Genomic DNA, 13,712 nt, shown 5'->3' with positions numbered 1-13,712 from the left:
AAAAACCAAAAAAAAAAAAAAAAAAAAGACCCAGAAACCAGGACCGGGCTGGTGGCTTTCCAGAATGGCCCTGCCTGTTGCCCCGTGTGGACAAGGGTGGGGCAGGAGAAAGAATAAACTCTTGGCCAACAACAGTGGTGGGTGCTTGGCAGACATCCCTGGTAGTGTTCAGGAATGTCCCTTGTCCCATCAGAGCCAGTTTGAGGAGTTTAGAGTATGGTGACACGTGGAGGGAGGGGGAGAGCAAGGAGGCCTGGTTATCCCGTGGGCCCCAGAGCCAGAGGCAGGGAATGAGGGTCAGGCACCCACGTGCCCTTGTACCCCGGGCCGCAGGCTCCGCAGGCTGCCCTGGCCCGCCCCAGCCCGCCTCTCCTGGCCCACAGCCTCTGGGCTGGGACGAAGTCCCACACTTCCCGGAGGAGTCGAGAACGCGGCCTGGGCCAGACCCAGAGCCTTAGAAGTAGGTCAAATGTTGCCATGCAGCAGGTCCTGGGGACCCTGTCCTGGTGCAGACAGGCCCCCGGGATGCTGCTCACCCTCAGAGACACATGCATGTATTCAGAGATGTGAAGTTGCTACCACATGCTACCCAGAGTTTTCTAGGTCCCTTCCTAGCTATACAGACCAGGCACGTGGCCCTGGTGGGGACAAGAGCTCCCAGCAACTCTCACTAGAGGTATCACGAGGCAGACATAAAGACCACGAGGAGATGAATATCTGCATCATCTCACAAGGCCTTGGGTGAAAGTCTGACTCCAAGGTGGACTTCCCAGAAGGGCTGTTCTGCCACCAACAGGATGTGGCCGCTTCCCGGAGGCAGAGCCCCAGGCCATGAAAGCTGGGAAAGAGCGCCTGAAGGGAAAGAGGAAGACTCCCCAGGCTCTGTGACCCAGGACAGTCCCTGTTCCTCCTGGGCCTCAGTTTCCCCATCTGTACAATGGTCAGTGGTGAGGCAATATGATGATGGGTTCAGAGGACAGTCTCTGCCCCCACGTCCCAGCCCATCCTCACTGCCCCCACACCACACACAGACAACTCTGTCCTCGGGCAGGCCAAACACAACTCCCAGGCCCCTCCCTCTGCCCACTGTGCTGACGGGGACCAGATGCTCCAACCTTGTGGTTCTAGGGGTGGGGGTGGCAGGGCTCAGCGGGCTGGCAGGCAAGCCCTGGGTTTGGCCCAGGGACCTATAATCAGCTCCTGCCCCTCTGATCCCGGCCCAGGACTGACGCTTGGGGCTGTGGTGTCCTGGCCGGCTGTGGCCACGGCCGCTATATTTGGGAGCCCAATTCAGCATGAAAGAGGGCTGGGCGGGCAGGAGCCTCCAGGACCTAGGGCCTCATGAGGGACATTATGGGGACAGGACTTGGTCCATATGGAAGAGGGCACAGCCTTGCCTTCAGGGGGACAGTTTTTCTCAGGGTCCTGGCTTGGGGGTCACCTGCTGTGCCCTACATAGCTAGCCTAAGTGGGGGAGACAGAAAATGTGTCTGAGAAGACTGAACCTCTTATTTGCTCCAAAGAGTCAGAACATAAGTGGGGCCGTGCATCTGAGTGAATAAGAAGGACAGGGGGCTGTCGAGGATAAATGGAGCAGATAAAAGACCGTTAAGGGGTCAGGCTTAGGATAGAAGGGACGAGGGGGTACCAGAATGTTTGCCAAGGCAACCAAGAAGAAGACTGGTATTGGGGTCAGAGGAAATAGAATGGGGTATAGCCTGGAGCCCCAGCTCCCCAGGCCTGCCTGCTGGTCCAGCTTCTGGACAAGGGCCCAGCCCCTCCCCCCAGCATGGCCTGTGGCCTCCCTGACTGCCCTGGACATTCCCTGCCACTGGGCCAAACCCTGTACTCTCCCACCAGCAGTCTCCCAAAGAGCAAATATTTATTGTCCTTGGAAGAAAAAAAAGAGTCCCCTTTTAGGATCAGGGTCTGGGAGCTGCTATTGAGGTTTGCAGGGGCTCAGTAGTGGCCTGAAATGACCAGAAACCCCCCCTGGACAGGCGGACAGAGGAGAGAGGAGAATGCGCAGTGAGCTGGTTTTGGAGGAGCGAGCCTGTGGCATCCCAGGCTGTGTGCTGGAGCTCTGCCCAGCTCTGGACCCTGGGCCATGCTCTTCCCTCCCCTTGCCTCCATTTCCCCAAGGCTTCCCCAGGGTCTAAGTGTTTATAGACACTGCTCATGAGGTGTGAATGTGTGTGTGATTGCATGGTGTGTGTGGTCTATGTGTGTGCAACCATGGGCCTGAGGGTGGGGCCACATGTGTGACTGCGTGGGAGCCTGTAGTCTTGTGTGTTTACATGTGTCACCATGGGCACAAGGCTATGGCCACGCGTGGGTATAAGCATGTCTAGGTGCTCCAGGCCAGCTCTGCGTGCGTGTCTGCCTGTGAGCCTGTCGTCTGTTGGCATGGGCGGGGTGGGGGCATGTGGACACAACCTCTGTTGAATGCCCAATTCAGTCAAAAATGCAAGTAAATTTAGCAGAGGAAAAAAAAACCCGTCAGTCAGACGAGGAGTCTGAATTGAGTGGTTGTTTGACTGGATGGACCAACTGTCTCAGGCAAACAGTTCACGCTGGCTGGGAGGAGGAACCGGCTCTCCAGGGCCGTCATGGAGAAACTGGAGACAGCATCCTTGACCATGGCAGAGACTGAGACAGAGACAGGAGGACAGAGAGAGCTCTAGAGACATGGGGACAGACCAGGAGACAAGCGAAGAGAGGGTTGTTGAGGTGGGGCAGGGACAAAGGTCATACAGGGAGGGATAAGTCTAGGTACACATGTGCATGCTCACGATCCTGTCACCTCTGAGCTCAGTTCCCACAGGGTATAAGGCAAATTCATTTTCACCTCTCTCTAGCTCTCAAGCCACCTGGCGGACAAGGAGTGAGTACCTGAAAAGGATGCAGAAAGATAGACATGCACAGCCGTGACCAGGGCACAGCAATGAGAAAGAAAGTGGTACAGGGGACCCGGATGACAGTGATGGAGGTGACAAGAAGGAAACAGTGGTGATGCCAGCAGAGAGGCAGTGCTGGATGGGAGGGCCTCACTCTCCCCCTACAAACCCCACCTAGTTCTGGTGGCCCCACCAGACCCAGGGCTGTCCCTGCTCTGCCCCACCCAGCACCAGCTGTGGCCTTGCCTCAAGTGGCCACACAGAAACCCTCTGTGGTACAGGGTGCGGACTTTGCATTGAAGATGGCCCAAACACCCAGCCAGGAATAGTTAGGGTCAATTTCGGTACCTGTCCGTTTGGGTATTTCTATATCTAGCTGCCCACCTGGTGTGGTTATGCCTAAAATGCACTCAGACACACACAGAGGATCCCCAGGCAGGTTAACCTGCCCCCACCATGTGTCTGATCTGTCTGCAGATATCCGGCGGTTCCCGGATTCTCCCCACTCCACAATTGCCAGCCCTGCCTGTCCCATTCTGCCATCCCTGGGGCCGACAAGAATCATTCATGAGTGTGTGTGCATGTGTGCATACTCAGGAACCCTGACCCATAAGGTCAAGGGCCAGAGCAGGATCACTCCTGCCCACATACCTCTACATACCTCCTCCCAGCTAGATAGGTGCCTTAGCATGCATGTTCACACACCTGTGCACACACCCCCATACCTTTGCACATGTGTGTGTGTATATATATATATATATATATATATATATACACACACACATACATATGTATATATATATATATATATATATATACATACACACTTGCCTTTGCATACACATACACACACACACACACACACACACACACACACACACCCCTAATGCTCCACACCCTGGAGCTCTCTATTAGGAACAGGCACTGGGAAGAAGGAACAAAGCTAAAGACACCTCACCAGGCCCGCCTGGTGCAGGCTAAGCATGTGTGTGCAGCGAGCACGTGCGTGCTTGTGTGTGATGTGTGTGCACGTGCATGTCAAGGTGTTTGAGGCCTTTCTACTGTCTCCTCCCACACAGCTCTGGAGGCTCCCCACCACTCACAGAAGGGGAAATAGAGGCCCATGCAGAGCAGCTGGGCTGGGGAGGTCAGCGTCCCTGGGTTTGGGGCTCCCAAGTCTCCACATCTGTGTTATTCTTGGCACATCCAGGCCAGATAAGGATGGGGTCAGAGCTTGGCTCTCGTGGGAAAGCATTCTCTGGAAGGCTCCCGACCCATTCCTTTCCCATATCTTAGACCCCAGGGCAAGCAGAGGGAAGGCCAAAGGGAAAGGGGGATGGCTGGAGGGCAGGCAAGTTCTCATCAGGCCAGCCTTGAGGGCTACAGGTAGCCCACAGCAGATTCAGAGACACAGGTGCCCAAGAATGGGGTGCAAGCTCTCCGGTCAGCCCAGAAACATGCAAGTGCCAGGTCAGAAAACCTCCAGGCAGATGAGAAGGAGCCAGACCAGGCACCCTGCTCTCCATAGCACGTGAACTGAAACACTCTGCTCTAAGAGATTCATGAAATTCTGGAGCCAGGACTGAGGTCAGGGGCTCTCAGGTTGGGAGCTGGGTTAGGTGGAGTAACCATTTTCCAGTGACAATTTGAATGTCAGAAGACACTGAAGCACCAATGCCCTGACCTTTGCCCCCTGCCCAGGTTTCAGTGAAAGACAGAGTCTTGTCAATAGGCAGACAATGGGCTGACATTCTGCACGAACAAAGGGCTCATACTAGGCTGCAGATAAGCTGGGGAGGACTGGGAAATTCCTGTACCCCTGAGAGCATTGTCTGATAATGAGCCCCACCCATCCCATCCGAAGGAGGGCTCTGCCTTCAGGAGACCCTTGCAATGCATAGAGCAGGGGATATCATAGGGCCCAGAGAAACCCCTTCCCTAGCCCACCACCAACTAGCATGCCCATAGCCTCCTCCCAACCTGTAATCATTGTAAATGCTATTCAGGAAAACATCATGGTTATCAGGAGCTTCTGCAAACCCAGGGCCAGAGAGAGAGCCAGAGAGAGAACATGCCAATCTTCCCACTCCCATTGTCCCACTGAGGGAACAGCCCTAGTGACAACTGGGCTGGGTTGGGCTGGGATGGGAGACTAAGGTGAATCCTCCCTGCAACCCCTGGCCTCCCAGGCATCTTGTTCCAGCTGAAGGTTGAGCTAGAATTGCTCCAGTTCTGCCCTTGAGCTGTCCGGCGATTTTCTGAGAACTCCCCCATCAGGTAAAGTCAATCTCACAGGGCTCTAGAAGAAGAATTTTCCAACAGTAAAATGTCAGGGACTTGTCAGAGTAGTAAGGAGTCCTGAGATCCTGGGATTTGCCTTCTTATGAAGAAACAGGATCAGAGGGGAGGGCTCAGTGGTAGAATGCGCTTAGGGTTTCAGAGGACCTGGGTTTGATCCCTAGCACCACAAAAGTAATAAATCTCCTAAGAATCGGGAGTCCGAGGTCTCACCCTGCTGAGAGTTGAGGGCTGCAGACCCAGGAAACCTTCAGAAGGGAAGAACATCTGAAGGGCATTCAAGAGCTGCCTAGGCTGAGATGGGAAGAGCAAGCCAGACCCCAGCAGGGCAAGGGCAGAGGCCCACATCTCAGGCAGGACTCAAAGAATGGGAACACAGGGCATATCTGCCTCACCCCCCTGGGGTCTCCATGCCTGGTCCAGCACACTGGAAGTGCAAGAGTGTTTAGGCAATGAGCAACCCGATCCAGGGAACTTCAGGAGCCACAGGAGGCAGGACTGGATTTTAGAAGGGTTCCTCTCTCTCTCCTGCCTCTCCTTTGTCTGCTAGGTCATCATTTCCCCTCCCTCCTCTGTGGTTTTGCTTGACTTGGAAGACTGATATAGAGCCATCCTGGATCCAACTCTGCTCATTGAGATGGAGCCAGCCAGGCACGGAGAAGGTGTTACCTGTAGGGACAGGATGTGCTTTATGGTTTGGGAAGCCAGGGCTGCGGTTCCATACCTCTGTGTCCCCATCCTGACTCAGGAAACCAGAGAAGGAAAGGAGAGCAGTAGAGCTGGGAGATGCCTAGGCCCAGGAGAACGTGACTGATTCCAGGAAATGGGGCTTTTCACCCACTCCTGAAGGAGGCAGAGGGACCCCAGGGATAGAGCAGTGGACAGAGCAGGAAGGAGTTGGACGTGTGACTTTGGGCAGCATCCTGCCTTGGCTGAGCCTGGCCAGGGGGCTGCCAATGTCTCTTCCAGCTTCAAGAAGGTTTCTGAACTAGGTATAGCCACTCTCCTGTTTTTGCTGGAATCTCCTATAAAGCAGTGACTTACCTGTCCCCAGTGAGGGCCCTTCAGCCTCTTTCACAGCTGATAGGAAACTCAGAGGGCATGGACCACAAGAAGGCCTGGGGACTTGGTCTACCTGAGGGGGTGACCTCTGGCATGCTGATACCCTCTCTAGACATAGCCTTACATATGAAGTTTTTTAAACCTTCCTGAAGTGCTACCTCTCTCTGACCAGTTCAGCCAGTGTCCTCTGGGCCAGGCTGTGCTAGTGCTGGTTAGCCAGGCAGAAATAGCTCTGATCCTGGCCCCAGAGATGTTCCCAGAATCCATCTAGCTAGTGTCCACTGAGGCACTCAAGATGAGAGGAAACTGAGGCTCAGGTGTCCTTAAATGGCCCAGCATGACTAAGGACCACCCACATACAGGATACCTCCAAGCCAAACAGACCAGAGTGTCAAGACTAGGGTTCCTCATCTGAGGTCTCAGGGCCACAGACCCCAGTTAGGACCCAGTGTCTGAGTTAACCCCCTCCCCACCACCTCCTCCTTCCTGGTCCCCTCCTCCCTTCAAACCACAGGACCCAGCGGCCTCTGGAACGCGTGCCCAGGACCTTGGTGATATTTTGAGTTTAAGAAAACTTTGCAGTCGGCAGGAGCTCTTAAAGGTTATAAATAGCAGCTGCGGGAGCCCATGCCGGGAGAGGCGGAAACACGTGTCAAACACGCCTGGGAGGGGGGTATTCCGAGGCCTAGACCCCCCCTCCCACACACACTAGAGACCCACCAGGCTTCTGGGCATTTTACAACCACTGGAGCGGGAAGTCACACCCCACCCGGAAGGCGTCTGGGAAGCTAGACCCACTTCTAGCCCCCACCAGGGTCCCCAGCGGCTGGCCAGGTTGCCCAGGGCATGTGGGGCCACTGCTAAAAGGGGATCTGAGTGGGAGCTTTCTCTCACCCCTCTGCTGCCATGCAGGGATCCCCTCGGAGCTGACCAACAGGGAATCTCAGGGCAGCTGGAAGCAGCTGGAGGACCTGAGGACCAGGATGGAAAAGTCATGGGAGAGTGGGGCAGGAGTCAAAGCCCCAAGCCACAATTCTTCCACCAAATGCTGCTGTGGCCCCCCTTCCATTCAGAGGGGACCGTCACTCACTCACATAAAGTATGACTGGTGGACTGTAAAGGGCCCAACCCTGGGATAAGCAAGCTCTAGGGCCTCATCCCTCACAATCTAACCAATCCCAGCCTTTCTGCCTCCAAAACGATTGATTGAAGTTATGAGAAAGAGAGGGCTAGAGAGGAAGGGGGACGCCACCTACTCCAGTGGTGTGCAAGGTTGGATGGTCAACAACCCAAGGGAGGGCATGGGATCGCAACAAGGAAGTAGGTGGTTGGGAACATTGAAGGCCCTGTGATTTGAGGATGTGCCTTTGGCAGCTTAGTCTGAGGGGACGTCGTTCTGACTTAGGAGAAAACAGTTATGAAGGCCCCTGGCCACTGAAGGAACATTTCAACCTCCATCACCTCCCTGAGTCTTCCCATCAGCTCCTCTGTGTGCATGAGGCAGGAATCAATACTCCAACACAGAATGAAAAAACCAAAGCCAGTCTGAGCCTCCCACCCACCATCCCCAGTCCTTCCCCACTCATGCCTCACCTGCTGTCCATGGTCCCCATTAGGTCTGGGGTCGGGGGTGTGGAAGCCAGGCTTGGCGTCCAGGAGCTGTGAGCCTCAGGGAGCCCCAAAGGGTTATAGGGCTCCCAATGAATGGAAGCCTGTTGAGCTCCAAGGGGGCCCAACCCAGGTAAACATGGCTGGGTCTGAGCAGCCATTCTCCCCCTGCCTCCTTCCCCAGGACCGAGGACCAACACACGACTTCCTGTCCCCAGGGCTGAAGGCTGGCCTCGCCCCTCAAAGCCCTAGGCTGGGGCCCACTGGAGGGACACGAACTGTACTAGCAGCCCCCATGCTTAAGGGGAGAGAGGCCCTCAGGTTTTCAGATTCAAAGGTCTGCCTGTATCTAAGACAGCAGTGCTTGGGCACTTTAAGGAGCCCATTAGAATCTCAAATTGCCCATCTGTTAATGTCTGATCAGAAACTGAGGCAATGGGCAGGAAGACATCCAGCTCACATTCTCACAGGTCAGGGCAGAAAGGGGCCCCAGTTTCCTGCTCCCTGGCCAGTGAGAATGGGGACGGTGGGAAGAGTGGGACAGGGCACATGGATTAAGGAGGAGGGAAAGGCTTCAGGAGTGAAGGGTCAGGGCTGCAGGGAAGCTTAACAGAGGCCGGGGAGCCCTTCCTCTTTTAGATCTGACTGCCCACTGACCCTTAAAATGGAAACCTGATCCCCTACCGGCCCTGGCCACAGAATGGACAATGCATCCCAGGACGTAGGATGTCCCTGTAATAGCACATTTTGAAGGAACCCTGGGCAGCAGCCTTGTGAATGATCCATTCTGCTCACTGAGCCTGTTTCCCCTACCCGGAGACCAGGTATTAAACAGCTCCCTGCCTCCCTTTCTAGTTTGTGAACCAAAAGATACACTGAAAACTATAATGTGTGGTACCCTCCCCAGGAGCCTGGAAGACCTGGGAAGAGGTGGCTCCTGGGGTTGAGGGCCCTAGGGACATATCCCAATGGAAAAGGGGTGTTTTAGGGCCAGCCACCTCACATGCTGGGCACTGGAGGCTAGGCCTGGAATGTGCTGAGCAGCAGCTGCCATGTGAATCATTATACCTCATCAGGCTGAGCCTGAAACTTGCAGACACAAACCAGTTCAAGCTGGGCTCAGGCAGAAGGGCCGCCTCCAGCCAGGGTCGCTGGGCCCAGGGACCCTGGGCTGAGGTTTCCAGGATTTTGTAGGGTTTCTTTCTCCTTGTCAACATCCTCATAATCAGCATCCAGCACTGGCTCTGCCACAGCCCATTCTATAGACCCTCAGAAGAATGTCATCCTGTCCATAGTCCCCAGCCTCAGTGTACAAGCAAGACATGAGCATGAGAGGCATAGTAACATGGGGGCAGACAGAGAGGGCTTCCTGTAGCTGTACACCAGAAACCCACATTCCAGTGAAAAAGGAATCAGATACAGGGGCTACAGGGGTCAGGACAAGGACTGGGATGAAATAAGTTTCCCCACATCTCTCCTAATCACTGGATACCCCGTGAGGGAGGTCAGGACTTTTCTGGTCTCAGTTTTCCTGTCTAGGATGTGGGAATGAAGCAGACTTAGGCCCCATCTGAATCCTCAGGGTGACTTAAATTTGAACAAAATCATACCCAATGCTGGCCTAGTATATTAAGCTGTAGAAAGGGCCAGAAGGGTCAGACAGGGACACAGGGACAGACAAAAGAAGAGTTAATCCGAGACAGAGAGTTGGCAGGGCAAGAAAAGGATCACTGAGGCACATACTCACCTGAGAGACCGAGGTGGCCTGGGTGCCTGGAAGGCATACCCATGAGGGTTGTGGGGAGGGCCCAGCCCAGGGCTTCAGAACACTGCAATGCTTGGGGTCTGGGACAAAGTCCTGGGCCACTGCAGGGCTTGGTAAAAAATAATTAATTTTTCTTTTCAAGCAAAAGCTCTGAGTCAGAGCTTTTCCTATCCCCAACGGCCACATCCTCACTCAGGCTTGGACCTGAGAAGCTGCTTGAGAGGGATCCATGGCCTCCCCATGGCCGACGTGAGTGTCCTGTGCAGCTTCAGGCCTGATCTGGAAGGCCTGCAGACTCCAGGTAAGTGGGGACCAAGGGAGCTCCAGGGGCCTGAGAACATCTAAGAGAAGCAAGGCTGTGGTTCCCCACGGGGTGAGCATTTACACACCTGTGTCATGCCATGGAGCAGACAAGGGCTGCTCTTGTGAACCCACGTCTGTAGGTCTGGTATGGTGACAGCGGGGGGCCATGACCATGAGATCAGTCAGAGAGGAAGCCTATACCTCCAGCTGCTTTAGGAGTATTCCCTGACAGAATCTGCTGGTCCCTGTGCCCCATCTTCCCTCCCTTTGCTTTCCAGAGAGGTGGGAAATCCAGGCCCCTGCTGTAAGGGGAGGGGGCTGCCATCCAGCTGCTATTCAAGGCTCCAGTGATTCTGCCGAGTGGGGGGTGAAATGAGCAGCTGAAATGGCTGTAAAAGTGGCACCTCGCTTCACTTATGGCCTGGCCATCCCCTCCCCTACTGGCCCCTTGCCTTGAAAATCTTCCAGAGGGGCCTGGAACCCAAGAGAGGTCTGGGGTTGAGCCCTGGGTGAAGGCTCAGTCTGAGGTCAGGGTTCAACCAGGGGTTAGGGATCAGACTAGGATAAGGATTTGGTCTGGGGTCAGGGTTCATCATGGGCATAAAGCCCAATCTGACAGCAAGGCTAATCTTAGGATACAAGTGACTTTGGGGCCAGGGTTGGGATGAAGGATCAGAAGCGTGTGATGTCTCAGAAACAGATGTAGACCTTTTATCTCAGAGAGCTCCCAGTGAGGCCAGGCTACAGCCCTCAGAGAGCTGAGACTCTGTCTTTCCTGTTCAAGTCTGGTGCCCACCCTGGCCCCAGGTCTGTATACCTTGGCCAGAGCCTTACTCACAGTGGCGGCTGGCTGCAGAGGCCTGTCAGCCTGGGGCTGCTGTACTAGCAAGGGGTGGAGCCAAAGTCCAGCCCCTGCTCTAGTTCTGAGCTTTAGTGACTGCCATGGCTTTTCCTGCTAGGCCCCAGCTTAGGGATCATTGAGAGGGACTCAGACCCACTCCCCAGTCCTAGCCAGGCTTTTCCACATCCCATTGAAACTGACCTGAAACTAACCAGAAACTGACCCTGGGGCCCTGCCTGTCAAAGAGGTTAAGGCTGGCTCTGCCAGGTGCTGGGGTGCTACCAGTTAATGTGTGACACCCCCACCCCCATGGTGGCAGTTTAACCAGAGGCCTGGGGGTGAATTAGTGGGTCAGCGGCCCCACACACAGCTGTGGAATGTCCAGCAGAGAACTCTGGGGTTAGGCTCATAAGTTAAGGCTAGGAAAATGTCCTTTAAGACTTAGAGCCCATCATACGCCTTTCTGTAAGTCTATCCACAGCCCACCCTGACCCTCCCAAGTGCAAATATTATTTGTTGCAAGTGTCAAGCTTTCTGGTATTAGATCTGAGAAGGACTCAGCCCCATCACCCCTTAGGTTTACCTCTTGACCTTTCTGATCCCTCCATGAATGTTCTTTTGTTATTATCAAGGGAAGACAGTGGGAGGTCAGTGGTCATAGAACCCTAAAACTCAGAGTCACTCAGACAGGGGCATAAAGCTGAGACCCTCGAAACAACTCTTAAGAACCATGAGTGTTCACTCTGGACACTTGGACCTTGGTCTCCAGTCCCAAGGAGCCCACACTCCAAAGGAGGCAGACAGGAAATCACAGCTCCCCAGCAATGGAGGATATGGAGACACAAGGAGGGAGGGTATCTATGGGCGAGGGGTATCAATGGGTGAAGAGCAGGATCCTGGCAGAGGAAACAGTAAGGACAAAAGTGGATGAATGCAGGGAGAAGGCCAGAAGTCCAGTGGACAGTTACTGCTGGGGAGAGTCATCTTTGGAGGAAAATGTCTCAAACAGCAGAGTCCTTGAATGACAGAACAAGACACTCTAGGGCAGTAGGTACAAAAGGGGGCTGCAGCCAAAGAGATGTTTTAGAAGATAACTGTGAGCCTGATCCTGGAGAGGGGCTGGCTGAGCTGGATTCTAGCAGCCTGAGGGCTTGGGCTGTAGGGCTCCTTTACATGGATAGGAGGGACCATCCCTGAGATGCAGAGCAGGTTTGGGGGCTCCCAGGAGCTCATTTCCAAAGAATAGCTATGGAGTGTACCTGATGCCATGCATCTTCAGTAAAAAGTTAAAAGGGCCCATTTTACAGATGAGGAAACAGGTCCAGACAACAGGACACAACAGTTGGTAAATGGGCAAGAGTAGGCTGCCACTTGGCCCATGATATTTTCCAGGGCACCATATTTAGTTTAACTTCCTCCCGACATTCCCAACCCCTTCCTCTGTCTGACCTCCCCATCTGGTACCTAAGGAGGTGGTAGGCTTGGGGTTCACGGTCCCCTCCTCTTAAAACTCAGGGGTCCCTTTCCAAGCACAAAGCACAGCCCCTTTGCACTATTCCCAACCTTCCCCATGTCGAGGATCCCCAGGGGACTCCAGCGGGGTAGCAAGCATTTGGGGGTGGGCAGGGGGAAGGGAAGGGAAATTTGAGGGTGGGTGTCGGGACTGAATCCCAGGTTTTGAAGCCTCAAGCCACCCGGGCTGGGTGAGGCACGGAGATGGAGAGGCCCAGCCACAGGCTGAATGGGTCTAGACTTGAAGAAGGCAGGAGAGATACCCGGCAGGGAGGGAGCAGGACGTAGGCTCGAGACCCCGGCAGGGACAGCAGCAGGTCTAGGGGCCGGCAGACCTACGGACGAGGAATGGGACCTAGGATGGAGAGAGGTGGGAGAAGCAAGGGCGGGGCGGGACCGGAGGGCGTCGGCGGCCAAGCCAGGCTTAGGGCTGGCGGCCGAGCAGCCTCCCCAGGGTCCCCGACCCAGCCAGAACCAGAGCCCCAAGGGCGCTTAGATAGCGCCGCGGCGGGAGGCGCGCAGAGTACTGGGCGGCCTCCCCAGGGAATCCTCTGGTTGACGAGGGCCTGCTTTGAGGCTGAGCGTTCCTATTCAACAGCCGGGGCTGGGCGATCGGGGTGGGATGAGGAAACGTGCTTTCCCGAAGGAGAGCATGAAGCGGCCGCAGCGTCCCGGGCTGGGTTCTCAGGCCCCGATGTCAGCTGCCCAGACCCTGTCCCCCACCTCCCTGACAACGGTCATCCAGCCGCTGTACGACCCCGGGTCCGGCCTCCGGAGAAATGTCCCGGGGCAGAGGGCAGCTGGCTCCGCTCTGTCCCTCCGTACACCGCTTTGGAGGCGATGGAAGGGGTGGGGGAGGAGGCCCAGGGAAGGCGCGGGGGAGGGAAGAGGCGCCCGGCCGCGAGGGAGGGGGAGCGGCAGACGCCGAGGCGAGGGACGCGCGGCGGGCGGCGGCTCCGAACAGCGGCCGGGCGGGGGGCGCTGGAGGCCAGGCCGGCCAGGGGGGATCCCGAGAGCTCCATGAAGTTCCCCCGGGGCCGCGGACGGGGCGCTGGCTTAGGGAGGCTGTCGGGGGAGCCCCGACACCCCATGGCAAAGGCGGGGGGCCGCGGCGGCGCGCTCGGAGTAAGTCGGGGCCGGGGCCGGAGCTCAGGGGAGGAGGCCGGAATTAGGCAAGGGTGACTCCCGGCCTGGCCAGATGGCCAGGCTGCTCTGTCTCGGAGTCGGTCGGCGGCGCCTCCACGGAGCCCGATGGAGCCGCCAGCCCCGCGCCGCTCAGCTCAGTGGCTTTTTTGGAAACTTGCAAATGTTTTCGTAGAGAAAGAAGGGGGAGGGGAGGGAGCGAGCGAGGGAGTGACCGAAACAGAGCTTGGGGCTGCTGGAAGAACGGAGGCCAAGGCCAGGGGAGCTGGAGACGGACTGACAG

General features: G+C 55.9%; 1 protein-coding gene across 10 annotated transcripts in view; it reads left to right on the top strand.

Moving 5' to 3' along the window:
* The first annotated feature begins 9,789 nt into the window (after positions 1-9,789).
* Positions 9,790-13,712, top strand: part of Pth1r (parathyroid hormone 1 receptor) — a 30,965-nt gene continuing 27,042 nt past the window's right edge. For 2 of the 10 annotated variants that reach the window (XM_048795204.1, XM_048795202.1), the window contains exon 1: positions 9,798-9,931. In XM_048795204.1, coding sequence (XP_048651161.1) covers positions 9,871-9,931 — 61 coding nt within the window. In that variant the 5' untranslated portion in view covers positions 9,798-9,870. Of the gene's footprint in view, positions 9,932-12,746; positions 13,412-13,712 lie in introns of those variants that run through there. The other 8 variants (XM_015489352.2, XM_015489350.2, XM_015489351.2 and 5 more) reach the window with 6 other exon arrangements.

Source organism: Marmota marmota, unplaced genomic scaffold (assembly GCF_001458135.2).
Source record: "Marmota marmota marmota unplaced genomic scaffold, marMar, whole genome shotgun sequence".
NCBI lineage: Eukaryota > Metazoa > Chordata > Mammalia > Rodentia > Sciuridae > Marmota > Marmota marmota.
This window is presented reverse-complemented; position numbering and strand designations above follow the sequence as displayed.